This window comes from Trichechus manatus, unplaced genomic scaffold, assembly GCF_000243295.1.
Source record: "Trichechus manatus latirostris isolate Lorelei unplaced genomic scaffold, TriManLat1.0 scaffold00004, whole genome shotgun sequence".
Taxonomy (NCBI): Eukaryota; Metazoa; Chordata; class Mammalia; order Sirenia; family Trichechidae; genus Trichechus; species Trichechus manatus.
Window position 1 is genome coordinate 13,785,255 of NW_004443940.1, and position 24,446 is coordinate 13,809,700.

Below are 24,446 nucleotides of genomic sequence, written 5' to 3' on the forward strand. Positions count from 1 at the left end.
CTACAATGAGATACCATCTCACCCCAACAAGGCTAGCATTAATCCAAAAAACACAAAATAATAAATGTTGGAGAGGTTGTGGAGAGACTGGAACACTTACATACTGCTGGTGGGAATGTAAAATGGTACAACCAGTTTGGAAATTGATTTGGCGCTTCCTTAAAAAGCTAGAAATAGAAGTACCATACAATCCAGCAATCTCACTCCTTGGAATATATCCTAGAGAAATAAGAGCCATCACACGAATAGATTTACGCACACCCATGTTCATTGAAGCACTGTTCATGATAGTAAAAGGATGAAAACAACCTAGGTGCCCATCAACAGATGAATGGATAAACAAATTATGGTATATTCACACAATGGAATACTATACAATAAAGAACAATGATGAATCTGTGAAACATCTTATAACATGGATAAATCTGGAAGGCATTATGCTGAGTGAAATTAGTCAGTTGAAAAAGGACAAATATTGTATGAGACCACTATTATAAGAACTCAAGAAAAGGTTTAAACACAGAAGAAAACATTTTTTGATGGTTATGAGGGTGGGGAGGGAGGGAGAAGGGTATTCACTAACTAGAGAGTAGACAAGAATTATCTTAGGTTAAAAGAAGGAAAATACACACTACAGGGGAGGTCAGCACAACTGGACTAAACCAAAAGCTAAAAAGTTTTCTGAATACAACTAACACTTTGAGGGACAGAGTAGCAGGGGCGGAGGTCTGGGGACCATGGTTTCAGGGGACTTCTAGGTCAATTGGCATAACAAAATTTATTATGAAAATATTCTGCATCCCACTTTGGGAAGTGGTGTCTGAGGTCTTAAAAGCTAGCGAGTGGCTATCTAAGATACATCAATTGGTCCCAATCCACCTGGAGCAAAGGAGAATGAAGAACACAAAAGACATAAGGAAAATATTAGCCCAAGAGACAGAAAGGGCCACATAAACCAGAGAATCCATCAGCCTGAGACCAGAAGAACTAGATGCTGCCCGGCTACCACCAATGACCACCCTGACAGGGAACACAACAGACAGTCCCTGATGGAACAGGAGAAAAGTGGGGTGCAGCACTCAAATTCTAGTAAAACAACCAGACTTAATGGTCTGACTGAGATTGGAGGGACCTTGGAAGACATGGCCACCGGACTCTCTGTTAGCCCGAAACTAAAACCGTTCCCGAAGCCAACACTTCAGACAAAGATTAGACTGGACTATGGGACATAAACTGATACTCGTGAAGAAAGTGCTTGTTAGCTCAAGTAGATACATGAGACTAAATGGGCAACTCCTATCCAGAGGCAAGATGAGAAGGTAAAAAAGGACAGGAGCTGGTTGAACGGACACGGGAAATCCGGGGTGGAAAGGAGGAGTGTGCTATCACATTATAGGGAGAGCAGCTAGGGTCACATAGCAAAGTGTGTATAAATTTTTGTATGAGAAACTGACTTAAACTATAAACTTTCACTTAAAGCACAATTAAAAAAATATTAACAGTGAGGTCTTAAAATTTATCAATCATGGACTATTTTTCTTCTCAAAAAGCAATTACAGTGAATTAAGTAGCTTCAATAAGTATTATATACATCTTTCCACCATCTTTCAGTATTGCAGCACTCCCCATTTACTGCCTTATATCCCTCTTTATTTTACAAGCCCACTTGCTAAAACAATAAACAGATATTTGCACCCCCCAAAAAAAAATTCTAAGTAAAAGTAGTCATAAAAAGGACAATGGTAGCCCAAATACAATTATGAATATCAATGCTAAATTTATGAATAAAATATAGAACATAGAGTTCAGCAATTCAGATCTACACTGAAAGAATAATATAACATAAGTGTGACTAAAAATTCAAGAATAATTGAATATTAAAAAAATGTTTTTAATGCATTCGGTGGATTAGCAGATCAAAGAAAAAAATACGACTGTCTTAATAGATACCAAAAATCTATTTGATTAAATTGAACATCTACTCCTACTCTTGATCTCTTTTAAAGAACTAGCTGGCCTTCTTTGACATGATGTCATTTCCAAATGATGAAATATTTGAAGTGTTTCAATTAAGGTCAGGAATAAGACTATCCTTGGAGTTTGCAGGGAACCATAGCTAACACTGAAATAATTTATTCTAATAGTATTTAAATTAACATCAGGCACTCTATCACGCTGATGAAGTGACCTGTAAAATTTGTTACAGTTAATTGTTTGGCAAACTGATGATGCTAAGTAATCTTGAAACAACAACACAACATAATGCAAAGCACATGAGTTGGGCAGAACCCAGAATTCAGAATCAGAATACTGGTTCTGCCATTTACTAGTTATTTGACCTTAGTAAATTATCTAAATTATCTATACCTCAGTGTCTTTATCTGTAAAACTGAAGTAACAGCAGCCAAGATGGAGTAAGCTCACTACTGCTTATCTCCCCTGCTGATTACAACAAAAAACTCTCGACAAAATAAAAAAGCAACTACCTGAGGACTCTGAGAAATAAACAAAGCAGGTGGATTGGGGAGGAGAGTCGAAACCTGGCGAAGAGACTCATACAAGCTTGAGTTTCCAGGAATTTTTTTCCCCTCTTTTCTCTCATGGCTTTAACTTAAGGTGGGCCCTGGTCACATGGCAATAGACTTGGAGCTCATCTAAAACTCCAAGAAAACCCCCATGCAACTGGGAAAGGGGGCTTCTGTAGTTCAAAGAACGTGGGAAGAGTCCTCATTTTAATTCTCTTGTGTCACTCCTGGCTTTGCCTCAGTGGAGAACTGCATGGCAGCGGTGTGGGTGGTCAAAACTCCGAGAAACCCCGTTTTTCTTGCTAGAGGACCTGAAAAGGGGGCCTCTGTGGGCCAGGTAGTGTGTGGGGACCCCTGGAGAGGAGAGAGCTAGAGAAGGGGACCTTTATATGAAGCTGTGTAAATCCCAGACTCATCACTGAGCTGCACATATGCAGGGCAGACCCAAAGCAGCTCAGCAAAAGCTTTGAAAACTGAAGTAACATTGAAACCACCACCTACAGAAGGACAGATAGAACTTCTGGTCTGAATCTAACCAGGGTGATTGCCTACTAAAGCAAAAAAAAAAAAAAAAAAAGATCAACATTCTCCAGAGATCTGAACACGTCCTAGAATCTAAACAACATAATATTCAAAATAACCAGGATATAATAGAAAATTATTTGACAGACAAAACACTTAGAAAATGTTAACAATGGAAAAGACAATTAAGATGCCAATCTTCAGACATTAAAATTATCAGAAAAAGACTTTATAGCGGCTATAATAACTAGGCTTTATGAGGTAAAGGTAAACACACTTGAAATGAATGAAAAGATAGAAGTTCCCAGTAGAGAAATAAAAACTTTAAAAAGAACCAAATGGAAATATTAGAACTAAAAAACTGAATTTTTAAAATTTGCAATAAAAAACTCAGGGGATGATCTCAACAGCAGAATGAGATGACAGATGAAAGAGCTAATGAACTCGAACATAGACCAAAAGAAATGATCTAATCTGAAGAAGAGGGAATAAAAGTTTTAAAAATGAACAGAACTTCAGGGACATTTGGAAAAGTATCAAAAGATCTAACATTTGTGTCGCTGGAGTCCCAGAAGGAGAGAAGAAATGATTGGTGCAAGAAAAAGAAAAAAGAAAAATAATGGCTATAAACTCCTCAAATTTCACGAAGGACATAAATTTATAGCTTCTAGAAGCTCAGCAAAGTTAAACCAGGATAAACTAAAAGAAAACCATGCCCATAGCCCCACAGGTGTCCCTCATGGGCGCTTGTGGACCATATCACTTTTTAAACATAGTGGACAAAGTGTCATTAACGTAGGAAAAATGCCATCTCCACTCCCCAGTATATCATCCTATGAATAAATGACAAGTCTCTGTTATTGCTAGTTTTCATCTGCAAGTAAAATGTCGTGAAGCCCAAAATAATATTTTTGTTAAGCAAGGACTAATCCTTCTATGTCAAGAACATTTTTCCATACCCGATTCAAATGTCCTTTTATTTCATGGTACCATAAACCCTTCCTTTCTAGTTCCTTCCTTGGTAATTATGCATGATACTATTTCACATTCTTATCTCTCTGACAGTGCACTTATGTCTGAAATTTTAACCCATATAATAAATCTAATTTAAATACAAGAAAATATAACCCACAAGAATTTTGGTTGCTAACATTTTTCTTCAAGTTAACAGGCTGTCACCAATCAAATGTAAGATTTATCTTAATTTAGTCATTTACAAAATTTCACCAACATGAGGGACTTCTACCAAAAGTTGTCATAGAGTAAATGGGCAAATTTACAAAGTTCAAGGCTTAAGTTAAAAGAGGGAACTATTAAATTTAAATGACTGACAGGTCAAAGCTGGCACCAAGGCACAAAACTCAAAACTACCCAGGAAGAAGCTCAGTGAGTAGTGCCTGGCATCTTAAAAGCTTGTGAATGGCCACCCAAGACACTATTGGTCTCTATTTACCTGGAGCAACAGAGGACGAAGGAGACCCAGAAACTGGAGAAGGAAATGGACTGCAGGTCTAATTTTCTCCATGAACTATTATCTCCTTTGCCATGAGACCAGAAGAAATGATGGTGCCCGGCTATCAGGACTGAACATTTTGATCAAGGACCAATAGATGGAGCTTGATCAAAAGGAGGAAAAATGTGAAAGAGAACTTAAATTTTTATGAAAGCTAGACTTACTATATACACTGAGACTGGAGGAATCCCCAAATCTATTGCCTAAAACAACTTTTAAACCTTGAACTGAAACTATACCACAGTCATCTTTAAACTAAACAGATCAGTTCAATTAATATCTGCCTTGAGAATTGTGCCGTTTTAAAAAATTATCTATATGACATGAAATTGACAACAGTAACTTTAGAGCACAGATGAGAACCTTAAGGGGCAGAGAGTCTAAGTTAATGGTGGTGAAACAATATGGGCAGAGATAGTAAGAACAGTGACACAATATGTAGTATGTAACCATTGTCATTGAATTGTACATGTAAAAATTGTTGAATGGGTCCATGTTTTGTGCATATTTTCATGAAAAAAAAATTCAGGAAGAGATGGACTTTTTAATGACAAGGATGGGGAGCATCCTTACCTGTCTTCTGTTAGCTTCATTAATGTTGTTCCTCGAGTAGAAAAGACAATAAAGGACATTCTTAGCTGTGGGCTGGAAAGGAAAAGAAACTCCATTAGAGCAGACAGAATGACATTGTGGAATGGCATTCCTTTCCAGGCTTCTGACTTGTTCTTCTCTTTATATCATGGCTGCCAGAGCTGAGGATCTCGAATGGAAAGGAGGACTTCAAAGCTGGTGTCTCAAGTATTTAGCCAGCAGAAGACTTAAAGCTGTAGACCAAAGAGAAGATCCGCTTTGTCTTCCTGGAATCTGATTCTGACTTGACATCGTTGGCCAGTAAGTGTTGATTACAAATAAGAAAGCTTAAATTCATCACTGTCCTGTGCTCTGTTTGAAGAAGTGTGTCTCTAGGAGTGGAAACATCTGCATGGTGTCTACAAAAAGGAGGATACTGATAGACAAAATTTGACAGTGTCTCCATAGGTAGACTGGTGTATCGTATAATGAAGAGAATGTCTCAGGCATTTACAGCGTGATGCCATCAGCCATTAAGATCATGTAATGAGCTTCCTTTGCTCGGAAAATAGGATCACCACCAACTTTTAATTTTTACTTGGCTTCCCGAGGAGATTATCCTCAAAGGAGAGAATGTGCTGATCAGCCACAAGATCATCTATTCCACTTGGTGTTTACACTTATCATAATTAATGAATAAATTGGCCTGGTTTTTATATATCAGTGTCCAGGAGATTTGTCAACATAAAGTTCACACTCTAGGAGACAGAACAACTCTCAGCTGAGAGCCAAACATGTTTCTCACTCTGCAGGATGGACTGTCAGACTGTAGTGGATTCACCAGTGGAATGCCATCTTGTGGGGCTCTCTCTGGGTGGGCAGCTGGTTCATTCCTGATAGCATTAGCCTATTTCTTCACATTGCAATAACCCTCACACCTGATCTGGCTCCAAAACTTATCATTCCCAAGTCCCAAAATGTTTCTCAAACCTGCTCCCCTTTTGTTTTCATCTCTTAGCTTAGGACCTTGTCCTTGATCTCCTGCCCACTACAATTGTTTCCCAACTGGTGTCTTTGCCTATCATCATTCCTTGCTCCAATTCATTCTTCACACTGCAGCCAAAATATAAATTGTAAGACAGATACAAATACAGATCAGATCTTGTCACTTCTCTGCTATAACCCCTATTGCCTCCAGGATAAAACCTACATTCATTATCATGTGTTTGACTCATCTTTGAAAACCCTTAGCATGGTGTTTAATTCTTGGTAGGAGCTCAAGAGCTCAAGCAATAGCTGGTGAACTGAGCTCTGATCTCTTGAAACTGATCTCATTTCTCTTTCCATGACACCATGCTGCCTGCTACCACCTCACCAGTGCTGTGGCAGCAGGACACCATGTTTTAAATGATAATGATAACAATCATGATAATCATAATGATGAGAATAATAATGGCCAATCTTACTGAGTACTTACTATGTGCCAGACGCTATTCTCAGTGATTTACATGTATTATCTCACTCAATATGAGATAATATCTCACTCAATCTCACTCAACTTTATGAGGTCAGTACTACTATTATTCCTATTTTCCACAGAAAAATATCGAGACCCTGAAAGATAATTTTGCCAAGGTCACCTAGTAGGAGACTGGTGGGCAGGGGCTTGAAACCAAGCATTCTCATTCTAGAATTTGAGCCCTTAACCACTATATTATACTCCCTTAAATTGAGTTTAGCTCTGGGAAGAATAAAATTTGAAATGTGGGAAATGTAGGTCTCCACGAGGCAACTAGGCATATATGAGTCTGGGCTGGAGACAGAATTTGGGACTTATCAGCATACTGATGTTCAGAGAAGTGTCAACAGTGAGAAGGGAAGTGAGCCTAATACAGAATCAACACCCACATTTATTTACAGGACTGGCTAAGGTCAGTGAGATGGAAGGAGAAGCAGGAGCTAGCCGTCGCAAGAGCCAGCGAAGGAGAGAATCTCAAGAAGAGACAAGTCTGAATCAAACGAAGCTACTCTCTGCAGTAGAATAAAGACTGCAAGGTGCTCAATGGATTTGTCCACTAGGACACCACGTAAGGGCCGAGCAGGAAGGTGGAGGGTGGGGATGAAGGTCAGATGGCAGTAGGTTATGGAATGAATCAGAAGTAAGGATATGAAGACAATGGAGGGTGAGGATGAAGGTTAGATGGCAGTAGGTTAAGGAATGAATTAGAAGTAATGATATGAAGACAGTGAATCTTTAAAGGCACTTGTGTGAGAAATCAGTAAAGAAATAGGGTGGTATCTACAGAAAGACATGATCAAGGAGAGTCATTGTCATTGTTTTTTTGGGACAAGGGGCAGGAGTGACTAGTTTATGTCTGCAGACTGTGGGGGAAGGAGCCAGGGGAAAGGCAGAGGAAAATATAAGACAGAAACAAATTCCTGGAGGAGAATGGAGACAATGGGATAAAATGAGACTAAATTAGAGAGGGTGGCCTTAATTGGGGGTGGCACTTGGATCTCAAAAACTGATGACAAGGTCATGCATGCAACTTTTAGGAGTTGGATGAGAACTCGAAGTAATCACTCTTGCCTGCTACTCTCCGAGTTCTTGGTGAAGTAGGAGGTGAGGTCCTTTGCTAAGAGGCATGGGTGTGAGGTTGGGAGCTTGAAGAAAGTAGTGACGAATTAGAATCTCTATTAGGAAAATGAGAAGAAGTCAGAATAAAGACAAACAAAAGGACTTGAAATTTCAAGAATCCCACTGAACTTAAAAATGATATATTTGTATGGCATCAACCACTCTTCCTTTCCCCCTGCAGTATCACCTACCTGAACTGTTTATTAAAATGAATAAATAACCATTTATTTATTCAGAAATATTGATTGAGCATGTACTATTGTCAGGCACTATTATGGGCACTTGGGCTGCAGCAGTCAACAAAATACAGCCCCTGTCTCATGGAGTTTACATGATGGTAATGTGTTGGTGCTACACTCTGAGGATGCCCATAGACAACAAGGACCAGAAGAGACCACCAGAGGAATGCGCCCTATGGTCTGGATTAAGCCATTTCAACCTCCCTGGTCCTTGGTTTCTTTCTTCTTCTTCTTCTTCTTTTTTTTTTTTTTTTAACATAATCCTTTAAACCTCCTTTTCCCTTTGCTACTAAATCTTCACTCATTTAAAGTTTAATTTTTTTTTTTTTTCACATTGCTTCCTTTCCTGTTTTTCTTTTGCAGTTTGGCCAATGATTTATCGATTTTGTTGATCTTTTCAAAGAACCAGCTTTGGTCTTGTTAACTCTTTCAATTGTTTTCCTGTTTTCTATTTCATTTAATTCTGCTCTGATTTTTATTATTTGCTTTCTTCTTGTGCCCAAGGGCGTCTTCCGCTGCTCTCTTTATGTTTCTTTGAGTTGTAGTGTTAATGTTTTGATTTTGGCCCTTTCTTCTTTTTGGATGTGCGCATTTATTGCTATACATTGACTTCTGAGCACTGCTTTTGCTGTGTCCCAAAGGTTCTGATAGGATGTGTTTTCATTCTCATTTGATTCTGTGAATTTCTTTATTCCATCCTTAAGTTCTTCTATAACCCAGTAGTTTTTGAGCAAGGTGTTGTTCAGTTTCCATGTGTTTGATTTTTTTCCTTGCTTTTTATGTTATTGATATCTACTTTTATGGCTTTATGGTCAGAAAAGACGCTTTGTAATATTTCAATGCTTTGGATTCTGTTAAGGCTTGCTTTATGGCCTGATATGTGGTCTATTTTGGAGAATGTTCCATGTGCATTGGAAGAAAAGTATACTTGGCTGCTGTTGGATGAAGTGTTCTGAATATGTTTATGAGATCAAGTTGGTTGATTATGGAATTTAGATCTTCCATGTCTTTACTGAGCCTCTTTCTGGATGTTCTGTCTTTCACAGAAAGTGGCGTGTTGAAATCTACTATTATCGTGGAGCTATCTATCTCTCTTTTCAATGCTGTTAGAGTTTGTTTTATGTGTTTTGGAGCCCTGTCGTTGGGTGCGCAAATATTTATTATGGTTATGTCCTACTGGTGGATTGACCCTTTAATCATTATATAGTGTCCTTCCTTATCCTTTGTGGTGGATTTTATGTTAAAGTCTATTTCATCAGAGATTAATGTTGCCACTCCTGCTCTTTTTTGAGTGTTGTTTGCTTGATATATTTTTTTCCATCCTTTGAGTTTTAGTTTGTTTGTGTCTTTAAGTCTAAGATGTGTCTCTTGCAGGCAGCATATAGACAGATCGTGGTTTTTTTAATCCATTTTGCCACTCTCTGTCTATTGGTACATTTAGTCTATTTACAGTCAGCGTAATTATTGATAGGTATGTGTTTAGTGTTGTCATTTTGTTGTCTTTTTTTTGTGTGTGTTGTTGACGGTTTCTTTGTTCCACTTAATTTTCTGTGCTGAGTCGTTTTTCTTTATGTATTTTCTTTTCATCTCCTTCATTGTTGTTGGTTTTGTATTTGCTGAGTTTTTATGTTTTTCTTGTTTTTTATTTTGATGTGTAGGACTGTTAGTTTCCTTTGTGGTTACCTTAATATTTACCCCTATTTTATTAAGTTTTAACCAATCTTTTATTTCTATATATTGCCTTGACTTTCTCTCCATATGAAAGATCTATGACTACATTTTTTAGTCTCTCTCTTTTGTTTTAATATTGTCATCTTTTACATATTGACATCTCTGTTTCCCTATTTTCAGTGTTTTAGCTTTGATTTATTTTTGTGACTTCCCTGTCTGGGTTAATACCTGATTGCTCTGTCCTGTGTTCTAGTCTGGGTTGTTATCTGATATTATTGATTTTCTAACCGAAGGACTCCCTTTAGTATTTCCTGTAATTTTGGTTCAGTTTTTGAAATTCCCTAAACTTATGTTTATCTGGAAATGCCCTAATTTTGCCATCATATTTGAGAGACAGTTTTGCTGGATGTATAATTCTTGGCTGGCAATTTTTTTTCTTCAAGGCTTTATATATGTCATCCCATTACCTTCTTGCCTGCATGGTTTCTGCTGAGTAGTCCGAGCTTAGTCTTTTTGACTCTCCTTGGTAGATGAGTTTTCATTTATCCTTAGCCTCTCTTAAAATTTTCTCTTTATCTTTAGTATTGGCAAGTTTGATTATAATATGCCTTGGTGACTTTCTTTTGGGATCTACCTTATGTGGGGTTAGATAAGCATCTTGGATAGGTATCTTCTCAACTTCCATGATATCAGGGAAGTTTTCTGCCAACAAATCTTCAACAATTCTCTCTGTATTTTCTATTATCCCTCCCTGTTCTGGTACTCCAATCACTAGTATGTTATTCCTCACAATAGAGTCCCACATAATTCTTAGGGTTCTTCATTATTTAAAATTCTTTTATCTGATTTTTCCTCAGATAAGTTGGGGTCAAGTGCTTCATCTTCAATCTCACTAATTCTGACTTGCATTGCCTCAATTCTGCTCCTATGACTCTCTACTGTGTTGTCTAATTCTGAAATTTTATTGTTAATCTTCTGGATTTCTGTTTGCTGTCTCTCTATGCATTCTTGCAGCCTGTTAAATTTGTCATTCTGTTCTTCTATAATCTTCTTACGTTCCTCTATTGCTTTGTCTGTGTGTTTCTTGGCTTGTTCTGCATTTTGCCTGATCTCCTTCCTGATATCTTGAAGAGTTCTGCATATTAGTCTATTGTATTCTACCCCCGGTAATTCCAAGAAGTTCTCTTCCTCTGGAAGATTTCTTGATTCTTTGTTTTGGGAGCTTGCTGAAGCCATCATGGTCTGCCTGTTTATGTGATTTGATACTGACTGTTGTGTCCGAGTTATTATATTTATTTATTTTATGTTTGCTTACTGTGTCCTAGCTTCTTGTTTTGTTTTGTTTTGATATGCCCAAATAGGCTGCTCATGTGAGCTAGTTTGATTATTGGCACCTTTGAAGCTCTGATGTCCTTTCACCTGGTGGTTAGATCTGTTACTAAGTATTTGAGCCCAGGAGTCCGTTTTACTTTTCTTGTATGGATTCAGGTCAGGTGTCCAGGTAGTCAGTCACCAAGTGTGTGGTCCCGGCTCTCACCTACAGTCCTATTTGAGCAGGGGTGATTGGAGTAGACACAGGTATCTGGCTGCAGTAAGGGGTCACACACTGAGCAAGGCAGGGGGCTGACGGCTGCCCCTGAGTTTCTGGGAGGAAAGCGTGTTCCTGTTCCCTAGAGCACATAGGTGGGTGGGTTTTGCAGCTGGACTATGGGCACCCATTGCTGTTGGCTGTAAGGACTGGGAGGCACTACTTATTCTTGGACCCCTGTCACGGGCGGCTAAGTGGCGTGGGTGGAGCCATCATTCCTCAGGCCCCTGATGCAGGTAAGTGAGGACCTTGCTTAATGGGCAGAGTGGTGTCAAATGTCATGAACCTACCACTCCATCATATAGCTGATACAGCTGAAGTTAAACTTCAGGTATATACCCTGTGCAAATGAGGGCGTACGCTGTTGAAATGGGCCCACACTGGTCTATGCAGGGGTAAAAGCCATTCAAATTCCATGGACCCCTTATGTCTGTGCTTAGGCAAAGGAGCTGTGCCTACCCTGAGTTCCCGGCTTAGGGGAGCTGGCAGATTATATTTTCCTATGTGTTAATTTGTTCCCTCTCCAAGGCCGGGAGAATGGCTCAGGGCGCATGACAAGTCCTACTTCCGGCCCAGGGAAGCAGCAATCACTGAAGCCAGCCCAGGGACCTGGTGCAGAGCAGGGAGAGGGTGGGTAAATGGGAGAGAGGTTCTTCCCAACTGGGGTGTTTTTTGATCTGCGTGGTAGGTTAGACGTATGTACTTATCTTTTGCCAGTTGATAGCTGCTTTTCACTGGTTCTGGAGGCTTGAGTAGACTCTGTGCTGCTCGGTCTCTCCTGATGTGGAAAATCTGTCCCGAGTGTCACTGCTTGCATGACCGTGCACACCAGCCGATCCAGCCTGCAGGGTGCCGGTTCCCACCGGGTCAGGTCTGGTAACTCCTCACTACTTCTGAACCATCTCTCCCTCCCCCTGCCACTCAGTCTGATTCCTCAACTTTGCCTTTGATGTTCAGGGCTCCTAGATTGTCATATATATATTGTCATATATAATTGTCACTTGTTTTTTTGGGTCTTTGTTGTAAGAGGGACCACAGGAAGCATCTGACTACTCCGCCATCTTGGCCCCACCTTCTCTCGTCTTTAGTTTGTTCATCTATAAAATGAGGAGTTTGGACTAGGTGTTCTCTTAGTTTTCTTTCACCTCCAACCAGCTAGTGTAGGGTCTGGAATTACTGAAGGAACTGGGAAGAATTGCTAAGTGTCTACTCTAAGCCAGACACTGGGCTATTTGTTTTACACATGTTTTCTCTTATAATCCTTACGTGTAAACGCAGGTTCAGCCAAGGCAACTAAATTGCCTATGGTTGCACAATGGAGCTTGGATTCAAACCCACATCTGCCCAACTTCAAAGACTTTTCCACTAGATTTCCCTGCTTTGGAGGGAAATCAAGACATGAAGAGCATGTGGAGACATAGCAGACATTGTCAAGCATCTAGAGGCAGAGTTTTACATCACTCCAAAACACCAATGGACAAGAGTGCAGGAAAAGACATTCTGGATCAAAGGCGAAAGACTTTTCTGAAAACTGGAGCTGTCCAACAATTAAACTGTTTGCCTCAAAAAGCAGTAGTTTCTCAGCAGAGCAATTCAAATTGAGGGTTAGTGAATGCCTCTTAGGCTCGGAAGTCGTTCCTTTCAATTCTAAGTTTCTACGATTCTCTTAAGTATTTTTTTAATACCACTCATATGTTTGTTCCTCTCCTTTCTAGGTATTTTATCTTCCCTCACTCCTCAGCGTCTGTTTTCTCCAATATCTGAGTACAGTTGCTTCCTGCTGAAGCTTCCAAGTTTTGGTTTTGCAGAGAGGACGTCCTCTGACCCTTCCCTCCAATCAGGCCAGCAGGTATGTGTTCAGACCAGTAACTGAATTTGAAGGGAACACATTTATCATTACTCTGAGCCAGAGGACAACCTGTATTCTGAGATAAGGAACCTTATTCAAAGCAGAAGTTCATGGTTACTCATATTGTCTGAAAGACTCTATGGAGGCCGTCCAATAAGGAGTGGAGCTGCGTTAGAATGTGTGATGATCAGACCAATTTTACTAAAGACATCAATGGTTTGCTCCAAGCACATCATGAAGGCTGTCACAGCCATGCTATCCCTTAGCAGTTTCACACAGGGAGGGTGAAATGACTTCCTTTCCCTTACTAATGGGTGTCCATTGTACCAGATATGTCACAAAGCTAAGGTGACCAACTGTCCGGTTTACTCAGGACTGAGGAGGTCCCTGGGGTGCGAGACTTGCAGTGCCAGAATCAGGATAGTCATGGACAAAAGTCCTGGCTTCTCTGGAACTGAGGAATTTCCCAGGACATGGGACTGTCCATGCTAAAACCAGGAAAGACCTGGGCAAACCGGGGCAAGTTGGTCACCTTGCACATAGTCCAGCTAGAATGTGCCAATCGCCCCACAGTGACACACTGTGAAAGAAACATGTTAAAATGATCCTTTTACAAGAACATATTCTTCAACAAGGGAAGGCGAAAGTTACAATTTTGGCTTTATAACCAAACCTGGCTCCTCCTGAAAACATAAGGCCAAAATTTCCTCTAATACGTGGCAAAAAGTAAAACAAAGTAAATAGTTTCTGGTCCAAGTTCTGAGAGTCCACTTTTGTCAAAAAAAAAAAAAAAAAAAATCCCCAAAGTAGCTAGTAATTAGCAGAAGAGCAAACACGATCTGCTTTTACTCATACAGAGAGCTAGAAGCGAAACAAGTAAACTGTGTTTCTCACCTGATGAATTTATGAGCCAACTGCTCCACAAAGTAATAGATTTCATTCCAGTGGTGCAGCACACTTCCTGATCTAGAAAAACAAAAGCAGATGTTGCGGAACTCAGTTATTCATAAGTCTTTACCTTATATTATTTCTCTTCACAGTCTATTATTTTGCATCTTGCCAATCCATTAACTGGATGCAGTACCTGAAGTTTCTACAACTTGGGAAATTATTTGAAAGGGTGTTTAGACTTTTTGATAGAGTTCTTAAAATTTTTGTTAAAGAACTGCTCCCATTTCACCTCTCTTTCTCCCCACCCTGCACACAAATAGATTCACAGATTAGCCCCAAATCTTATAGTAACAGTTATTTTTGTGCTATTTATATTATTCCCCTGATTAGGGAAAAAAAAACTATGCCAATTCATTTAAATGAAATTAACACAAACGAGATGCCCCAAAAGGAGCCCCTGGGTGGCACAAATTGTTAAGCACTTGGCTACTAGCTGAAAGGTTCGCAGTTCAAATCCACCCAGGGGCACCTTGGAAGAAAGGCCTGGCAATCTGCTTCTGAAATGTCACAGCCCTGATAATTCACACTTTCTTTTGCTTTAAAACACTTCATTTTTACTATTCCTCTGCATGACTGACATGCAAAATTTATACGATTTTGGTACTTATCTAGTTTGTTGATGTTCAATTTAGGGGAGAGATCTAAAAAATATCCTCGGGTGTTGAGAAAAGTCTAGATCCATCTGGACACTTTCTTGCTAATGAGCAGGTGCTGGGTTTCACAGATGTCAAGTTTTTTCAAGAAGAAAATAAAATGAGACATCTAAGACAAAACAGGAGGCAAGAAGACATTTACAAGCTTGTTTCTCCTACCCTACCTGTGCTGATAGTTGCCCTGCCACTGTGGGGTTTGTGGTTTCATATTTATAAATGATCATTCTTTATCCAGTTATATAAGCTTTGACCCAAATATACCCCTCTGAGTCACACCTGAGAGGTACATAGCCTGCTTCCTCAAGCATTGAAGGTTAACATCCAAACCCGTTGCCATTGAGTCAATTCCAACTTATGGCGACCTTGTAGGACACAGCAGAACTGCCCCATAGGGTTTCCAAGGCTATATATCTTTACAGAAGCAAACTGCCACATCTTTCTCCTGTGGAGCAGCTGGTGGGTTTGAACTGCTGACCTTTCGGTTAGCAGCTGAGCACTTAACTACTGCGCCACCAAGGTTTCTTTAAGGTTAACATAGCCTCCTAATATTCTGAGAACTAAACTGGTTTTGTCTTCTCTGGGTTACCTGAAACTCCAAGAGGCCTTAGTTACTACAGAAGCAGGAGAATATAGGGTTGTCGACCCGCACCTTTGAATCCTCCTAGTCCTGATTACTGTGCCTTCTTAACCCACCACACATGGAAGCTCTGTCCCATTACAAGATAAGCTACCCCTTGCAAAAGAAAAAAAAAGGTCTTGAGTTCTGTGGCAGCTGCTTACTGGTTTCAGTACGGGTACTGAACCCAAGTTCCCAGGGGCAGGAGGCCTGCTTACCTGGTGCCAGGTCTTCTCCCTGCCTTACCACCCGTCAGCCACGCCTGGCCTTCCTCTCCCTGAATCCTAAATACCTCATCCACAAAAATACTCAGTGGAACTTAAGCCAGGCTCCTGCCCATCCCCCACAGGAACAGATATGCAATTTGGACTTGCTGTCAAAACATACATGTCTCACCAGCTCTCTGCCTTGTGAACTGATGCCCTAGTTTGGAAACTGCCCCAGTGGCTATTTCCAGAATAGCCGACCCAGGGTGGAGAGTCCATGTTCAGACCCTAGACTTCCTCTTAACCCTGAGGACTTAAGTGGACTCCTGGTCACAGCCAGGAGAAGCAGGTTGTTCGTTGGGGAACTGACAGAGAGCTGATCCAATTCCAGCTTCTCTCCAATCTGAATTGTGTAAAATACCTCATTTATCATGCCAGTCTGTTTAAAAGCTGTTGTTGTGAGTCGATTCTGACTCATGGCGACGTCATGTGTGCAGAGCAGAACTGCTCCATAGGGTTTTCAAGGCTGTGACCTTTTGGAAGCAGATTACCAGGCCTGTCTTCTGAGGTGCCTCTGAGTGGGCTCAAACCACCAACCTTTTGGCTAGTAGTCGAGCACTTAATCGTTTGTACTACCCAGGGACTCCTGTTTAAAAATCAATGGCCTTAAGTCCTACCTATGGAGTCCTATGTTATCTTCAGGCAGTGAGGCTCACACAAACATTGCTATCCAAGCTCCAAGACAGAAATAAAAACTCCTTCTAAGCCCAAATATAAATAGTTCTGGACTCTGTTGTAGACTTGTTTCTCCAGAATTGCTTTTAATATGCAATTTCTGGGCAAACTATACTTAGAGAGAGTTGTTGTGCCCAGCTCTAGAAATTAGTCAATGGGAAAGGGCCCTAATATTTGGGTCAATTAAATCCTATCTCAAATGCAATTCTAGGCCCTGAAGTCATCGATGGACCAGCTTGACATCAGGACAGTGTGGAGGGTTCAGGTCCCTCTTGGGATTTTGTGCCTCTGTACCACGAGTAAAAATCTCAGCAAAATTTGGAATTCAAGTAGTCTCCCAGGAATTCTGCTTGAAGAAAGTCCTATAGAATTCTCTGCTTGAAGAGCAATTCAATAACTTGTTGTTATTGTTAGTGGCCAAGTCAGCTCCCCCAGCTCACGGAGACCTCATACACAACAGTACAAAATGATGCTGGTCCTGTGCCATTGGACCATTGTGATTCATATGGTTTTCACTGGCTAATTTTTGGAAGTAGAACTTTAGACCTTTCTTCCCAGTTCTTCTTAGTCTGGGAGCTCCCACCGAAACCTGTTCAGCATCATAGCAACACACAAGCCTCCGCTGACAGACACTGACGATATACCTTGCAGGTGAGGTACACTGGCTGGGAATCAAACCCGGGTCTCCTGCATGGAAGGAGAGAATTCTACCACCGAACTACCACTGTCTCCCAGTACACCTGGGTCCACTCAAAATCAGAGTCAATGTCCTCTCACACCATCTTCTGTGACTTGGCTTTGGAGAAAGGTTCACTAGACCATGAGGAGACAAAGCCACCAGTCCTCACTACTAGTCGCAGAAGAGAACTGCCAGAGGCAGCTCCAGAATTTCTTCTTTCTTATTTGTTTTTCCTGTGCCTGCTTCAGTTTCTGGAACATGGTAAGAAGTCAAGAGATTTTCTTTCATTGCATTCACTGCGTGTTTCCAGGAGGGATTTTGCAAACAACCTCGCATTTGCCCTCACATTACTGCTCAATCACCTCTAAGGGTCCAACACGCAAAGAGTAGGAGCAAAGTAAGAACTTTGAATCACATTCTGATTTGTTTTCTGAAATACATTCTTTTGTGTTTATGTGAGTCTCCAAACTTCCCTGTGGTTAAACTCCTTAGAAAACACAGGCTCTTTCCATTAGCCACACACACAACCAGAGTCAGAAAGAATCGAGCTGGCCAAATTGAGTTTAAGTGGCCCCCTTTTCTTGCACAAGGGTTAGAATATAATGACAGGGCAGAAGAGAGCTCTCAGTTGGAGCCATCAGCCAGGAATCTTTTAATTCTGGAAGAGGAGAGTAGCTCTAAGGATGGAAATGATAAAACTATCAGTTCCTGCTTTTCCTTTGCCCCACCCGGCTGAAGTCACTGATGTCCTTAGTGATCCACCCAGGTCCCCAGCCAATCCTGGGAGGATACGGCTGTGCTCAGCTGCTCAAGCGCCAGCAAGTGGGAACTGCAATTAGTTCTGCTGTCGAAGGCCCCACATTCTTGTGCCCCTCCCTCCTCTCCTTAGCTCCTTCATTAGCCTTCCTGTCCTCCCTCCTAGTCTCACCTCTTGAACCAGATGCTGTTGAGTCAATTCCAACTCATGATGGCCCGTGTGTGTCAGAGTAGAACTGTGCCCCATAGGGTTTTCAACAGCTGATTTTTCAGAAGTGACCACCAGTCCCAGCTCGTTAATCATTTGTACTACCCAGGAGCTCTTCCTGGCCTCACACTGCACCCTAACTGGCTGGAGCCCTAAGCCTGGCTGAGATCTTCAGCCCTTGTCCCCCTATTACTGAATGGGATCACAGTCAAGCATCCCTCCGGCTCTCAAAAGTTGACCCTGACTCTTGCCTCTACACCAACTTCTTCAGACACCTGTCCAGACCCAAACCAAGCTGCTGAGCACTGTACTTTGAGTATGGTGTGACCCATCCTACTCAGTCTGTGTTGTGGAGACTCCAGCCCTGGATGCCCTGTCCCAAACCCACTGATTAGTGACAAATTCTTCTTTTAGTCAATCTAACTGATGGCTATAAAATGATTTTTAAGTTGTAGAATGCAATCCACTAGTGATTTGGGAAATTAGCTGGATGGGATAATGCCAACATTAAAAAAAACCAGAATATAAAAATCAGAACATATTGCTTACAGTAACAGGAAGTAATGTTACACGAAACTTTCAGCCAATTTTGTGTATTATATGTGTACTGCATCAAGAAGTAAGTATATTTTTTCTTGTAGGTTATGACCAAAATGATTTTGTAGCAAAATATCTACCCTTCCATCTGTGCTCCTCCACCACACATACATGCACACACACCACACACACAGAGCAGGAAAAGCCTAAAAGCATTTTCTGATATCAATTATTGGTAATTTTAATACAAATTCAACACAAAATTGTTGGTGTTTTTGTTTTAGAAAAGAGACCATTGGTTAGTTTCAAAAACAAAAACCAGTTGCCATTGAGTCAACTCCAACTCACGGCAACCCCATGTGTGTCAGGGTAGAACTGTGCTCCGTAGAGTTGGCTGATTTTTTGGAAGTAGATTGCCCGGCCTTTCTTCCAAGGTACCTCTGGGTGGAGTCAAACTTCCAAGCTTTCAGTTAGCAGCCAAGTCCCTTAACCATTTGCACCACCCAGGGACTCCACTGATTAGTTACCCTGGAAATATTTCCCATAATTGAAACACACAACTGTGGCTCCATTTCTCACACTCTCTGGATTCAGAGAGAGGAGGCTACAATAGCCACTTGGCACCCCCCAGAAAGATAAAAAGGGGATGGGCCGACATCACTTGAGTAAGATTGGCTGTGGGTTTTATTACTTGGACGGAAGTGAATCGGAATGAGGGCACCAAAGAAGGGGACTTGAAAATATTGTATTACAAAAGCAACATTGTTCATTGTTGAAAATGTAGTGGGGTGGGGGCACAGTAAAAGGAAGAAATAAAAATCACCCATCGTTTCACATCTCAGAGATCACTATTGTTCACACTGCAGTGACTCTATTTTCAGACTTTTTCCCAGTATATATGATTTGCATATTTATAGGATATGGTCCCTGCTCTTTTCACCTAATACTAAGTTATAAATAATTTTTCATTTCATTAAATAATCTTCTACGGCATCACTTGTAATGTCTACACTTGCTCCACTTTATAGATACTTTGTTATTGGTGTAATTCCTTTTCCTACACAGGACTGCTTTCATTTTTTCACTATTATAACAGCATTATGACTGACATTCTTGTAACAGTATCTTTATAGACGTAATGAGAGTAATATTTTGAAAATTTAACTTTGCTTTTCTCTTTGGCCTCTGCACAGACATGACCTAACACATCCTGAGTCAGTCCAAGACATACATCTGCCAGGGTTTACAGCAGAGGGTGGGGATTAACTTCTTCCAGCAGTGATGCAAAAAGGGGGAAAAAGATTTAATATTTGAAATTTAAGACATGATTCTGCAGCAGGATAACAGGTTTGAAAGTAAGGCTTTGTCAAAAAGAGATTTTCTAAATTCCTTTAGCAGTTCCAGAACCAGACTTGGAGGGTTCAGACAGCAATATGAGGAAGATAGACTCTCCCCTTGTGTCAGTTGCTGAAGAAATCTGCGCCTTAGGGCCCAGAGGCATGACAGAGGACTAGAACACTCAGCCCTTCCCTCTGATACCTGAGAGTATGAAAAGAAAAGAGGGAGGAGGTGCAGCAGGGGGTATATGCGGATCCCCATCTCTGCTTGGTCCTCTAGAGTTACCAAGAGTGGAAGACTCATGTTTGGGTCTCAGGGAAGCCATCATCCTGCATACTGCCCCATATCAAGGTAAGCCAGGCTGTGCAGCGTGCTTGAGCAGAGGAAGGGCCGGAGTTTAGCTTTCTTGAGCCACTCTTGGTTCCTTTGGGAATGGATGGGGCCAGAACCTGCCAGCCTGGTGGCAGTGGTTTAGAATGTGATGCAGTTGAGAGCCAGCACGCCAGCCTGGGTTTATCTTGTTGAGGGGCGGGATGCAGGGTGGACTCCCTACACAGGGTGGGTTGAGGGTGGGCAGGGTCTCCGAGGGATCTCCATCAAGAGCCAGAGCTCACCACTGGGCCCTCTCCATGATAATTGAGACTCCTGGCGCACTGGCCAAGGTTACCAATGAGAATTGGGAATGCTGGCCAAGTGACCATGACCAGGTCAGGGAGGTTTCTGTGGCTGCCAGGAAAGTCAGAGGACACTGTGTCGATCTGAGGTCCCCTTCATTCGTGTGCCACAAAGACACAATAAGCCTCCCTCAAACACGCAGATACATGAACAAAAGAACTGTGGCGGTGGACGGGGGCGGTGCCAGCAAAACCCCAAAAGAACTGTGGCGGTGGACAGGGGGCGGTGCCAGCAAAACCCCAAAGGCTAAAATGCAGTGACTGTTTAAATTCTTGCATTGGGCTAAGATTTCCAGCTTGGAAGAAAGTTGTCTCTCCTCCTCACCCTACCCCCAATACACCTGTGCCATGCAGGGAGGGTCTCGTGACAATGAGCAAACCAGCTTCGCAGAGTTACATTTGTTTTTATGTATCTGAGTATACTGAGACTAATTTTTCCTACCTTGAGATATATATTTGCGATTGCAGTATTTCTTTTAAATTCCTAGGAGTAGACTTTCTGGGTTAAAGTTTATAAAAAATTCTAAGACTTTTGATAGCTATGACCAAACTGTCCACCAAAAATGTGGGATCAACTGACTCTTGTGGCTGGTTAGATCTGTGGTTGTGAGCATGGACTTGGTGGCTGACATGGGTTCAAGCTCACATTCTTCCACTTTCTAGAATGACATTTGGCCAAGATGTTTCACTTTCTTACACTTTGGCTTCCTCCTTTATGAAATGGGGATAATAATACCTATCTCCTAAATCTGATTTTGAGGATTTAAATCCAATAATGTTTTTAAGGTGTGAAGTGTCCTGCTTGGAATGCAATGCTGGCGCTGCACACAGTGGAAGCCTTATTCAATTCACACCACCATGATTATTAAACTTCCAGGAGCAAGGTACATAGTGCTGGTTTTCTTGTCCTTCACCAACCCTTGGAATTTTCCCTTTCTCAAAATATTTGCAGGTTTCATAAATGAAAATGGGTTTTCATTATAGTTTTTATTTATTGTTGTTGTTAGATGCCATCAAGTACAGGCCAACTCACGGTGACCTCACGTATAACAGAACTAAGCGTTGCCCCGTCCGGGGCCATCTTCATGATTGTTAGTATGACTTTGCGCATTGTTGTGGCTACTGTGTCAATCCATATCAGTAAGAGTTCCCCTCATTTTTTGCTGACCCTCTACCAAACAGGATGTCCTTTTCTACTGATTGGTCTTTCCTGACGATGTGTCCAAAGTATTCCAGCAGAAGTCTCACCATAATTATAAGTCACATGCATTGTTTTTTTCATAGTTAATGTTCATTTGATTTTCTTCCTTTTAAAAGTATTGAGTATCAATCAGGACCGGCTACACCATTGTCAGGGCTCAGCGCAAAATAACAACATAGGATCTTTTGTTCAAAAATTATTAAGATTTAGAGATAGTGACAGCAGAGTATCAAACCAAGTATGGGGTCAATCTAAGTGCAGGCCCTGGACACAGGCTGCACCCTCAAGAAGCCAGTCCTAGTATCAATATTCTTTGTCCATTTTCTATTGGGGTGCAAATGTTTTCTTAGTCTAAGGAGCAGCAAACATTTTCTGTAAAGGATCAAACCCACTGCTGTCGAGTCAATTCTGACTCATAGCGACCCTATAGGACAGGGTAGAACTGCCTCATAGGGTTTCCAAGGAGCGGCGGGTCGTTCGAACTGCTGACCTTTTGGTAAGCAGCCAAACTCTTAACTACTGTACCATCAGGGCTCTGTGGGCTGTATAATCTCTGGAAACAACTCAACTCTGCCATTGTAGTGTGAAAGCAGCCATAGGCAGTATACTAACAAATGCACATGGCTGTGTTCCAATAAAACTTTACTTACAGAGCAGGCCACTAGTCATATTTTGCCAACCTCTTGTTTTTACTGATTCCTATATTCATTGTCATGTCGTCCCCATGACAAGATAGTATAAAAATTTATATTTCTTCTGGTAGCTGAAGTTTTAGCATACTTTTGTTATTCATTTCCTGTTATTTATTGATGAGAATGTGGACTGGAAAAATTGTGCCTTGGGATATATATTGAGGCATTCTTTGTGACTTAATAAATATTTCATTGGCATTTGAAAGGAAAGTTTATTCTCTGTGGGGTATAGTGTTCAAAATACACTTACTAAATCAATCTCATTAATTATTATTCATATCGTCTATATCCTTTGAACTCTGAAGTATTCAGAGAGAGATGTCTTTTCAGATTCTGCTAACTATGCTTTTTATCTTCTGAGATCAAAATAAGTGAGAGTTATAATACATATCCTAAACATTGAAGCACTTGTATTCCTAGGATATATTCTACCTAGTCTTGGTATATTCTTCTTCTATCACACTGTATGTTTTGTTTTAATGATGTTTAATTTAGGATTTAAAGTTTTTATTCAAAAGTTGGTTAGAAATTTTGCATATGAACATGTTATCTTTGGTAAATACCAATATCACATATACGCTAGCTTCCTAAAATGAATTGGGAAACTCTCCATCTTTTTCTGTTTTCTGCAAGAGTTTAACTAGCATTGATATTTTCTGTTCCTTGAAGATTTGATAGAATTTTCCATGAAACCAACTGGCCCAAGACCAAAGGACCTTCTCCCAAGGATAAATTAATCCCTTCAAATACTCAGATTCTATGGGTGCAGGGCAAGATCTAAAAGACTAAGCATTTTACCTAAAGAGATTTTACAAAATTACCACTTTGTACTATTATTACCACTTGGGTTCAAAATTTAGGGACATTCCCCCCTCTTACTACCCAGTAGGTGGACTTGTGTCTAGGAAAAGAGAAGTTTGGGAACTAAAAATAAACTATATTTTCTTGTACATGTGAATGCAGTATGAACAATCCTGTGGAAATACATTTATAATTATTTCTTTAAATGTTTTGGATTTTTAAAAATCTTTGAAGTTATATTTCTCTATCAATATCAGTAATGAAATAGTATCCATGAGCTTCTCTTATATCCCAGATTTGGGTTGCATAATTTGGAATTTGAGTTTCAGATTATTATTTGTTTAAATTTTTCATTTTCTCTTTTGAGAATCCATTCTTAAAGTTTCCAATTTCGCTACATAGCTTCACTGATAACATGATTTACTAACTTTTCTGGTGCCGTTACTTACTTCCCTTTCCTTTATACCGTGTCTTTTTCTCATACTTGATTTCAAATACGTTTCCCATTTTGACGCCAAAATTTTCAAGCCAGTTTTTCCAGTAATGGTGTGTGGATGGTACACATTTTGAATTTTTGCAGGTCTGAGAAAACCTGGTTAAGAAATTTAAGAATCACATTTTATTTTCACTCAAGACTATAATTTTTGAGTTTTTTTGCGCATTTAATGCTTCAGATAAAAAAGATTAAATGTCACTGAGTCTCATTTTTAAAAAATTTTTTGGGAAAGCCTATTTTTTCAGTTTTGTAAGAATGTAGACTTTTCTATTTATTCTTAGATCTTAAGAATTTATCTAACATTGTCTAAATTGTGGATCCTTTTAGAAAATTAATTTACCCAATATTTGGTAAATCCTCTAGATCTGAAGACTCCAATCTTCCTGCAGCTCAGAAATAATCTTTTATTACTGTCTCTCTTATATTCTCTTCTTTCTTCCTAGAATTCTTATTGTATATATGTTGAATAGCCAGTTCCTAGCCTTGGTATCACTTGTCTCTTATCTCATTATTTTAATCTCTATATTCTTTCTGCTTGAGTTCTGGGAAAGTTTCTCAAATATGTCTTTAGATGAACTGAATATAATTTCTGCAATATTGCATGTAGTAGTCATTGCTTCCAATGGATTTGAATATTCCAAAATACCATATTTTCTCTCCAAAATTCCTTATTTTCAGTTTATTCCTTTCTCATGACAAACTGCTCTTGTTTGTTGATGCAGTATCATCTATTGAGAATACCAATTAGACTTACATGTTTATTTAAATGGCTTCAATTGTCACTGTCA

The 24,446-nt window shown here is 40.3% G+C and overlaps 1 protein-coding gene across 1 annotated transcript in view; it reads right to left on the reverse strand.

Annotated features, from left to right (window-relative positions):
* The window catches only part of ANTXR1 (ANTXR cell adhesion molecule 1), a 268,269-nt gene that overhangs the window by 219,403 nt on the left and 24,420 nt on the right, over positions 1 to 24,446 (reverse strand). Inside the window, exons 2-3 of the mRNA XM_004369248.1 lie at positions 14,010 to 14,081; positions 5,134 to 5,205 (exon numbers count right to left, since the gene is read on the reverse strand). Coding sequence (XP_004369305.1) covers positions 5,134 to 5,205; positions 14,010 to 14,081 — 144 coding nt within the window. The remainder of the gene's footprint in view (positions 1 to 5,133; positions 5,206 to 14,009; positions 14,082 to 24,446) is intronic.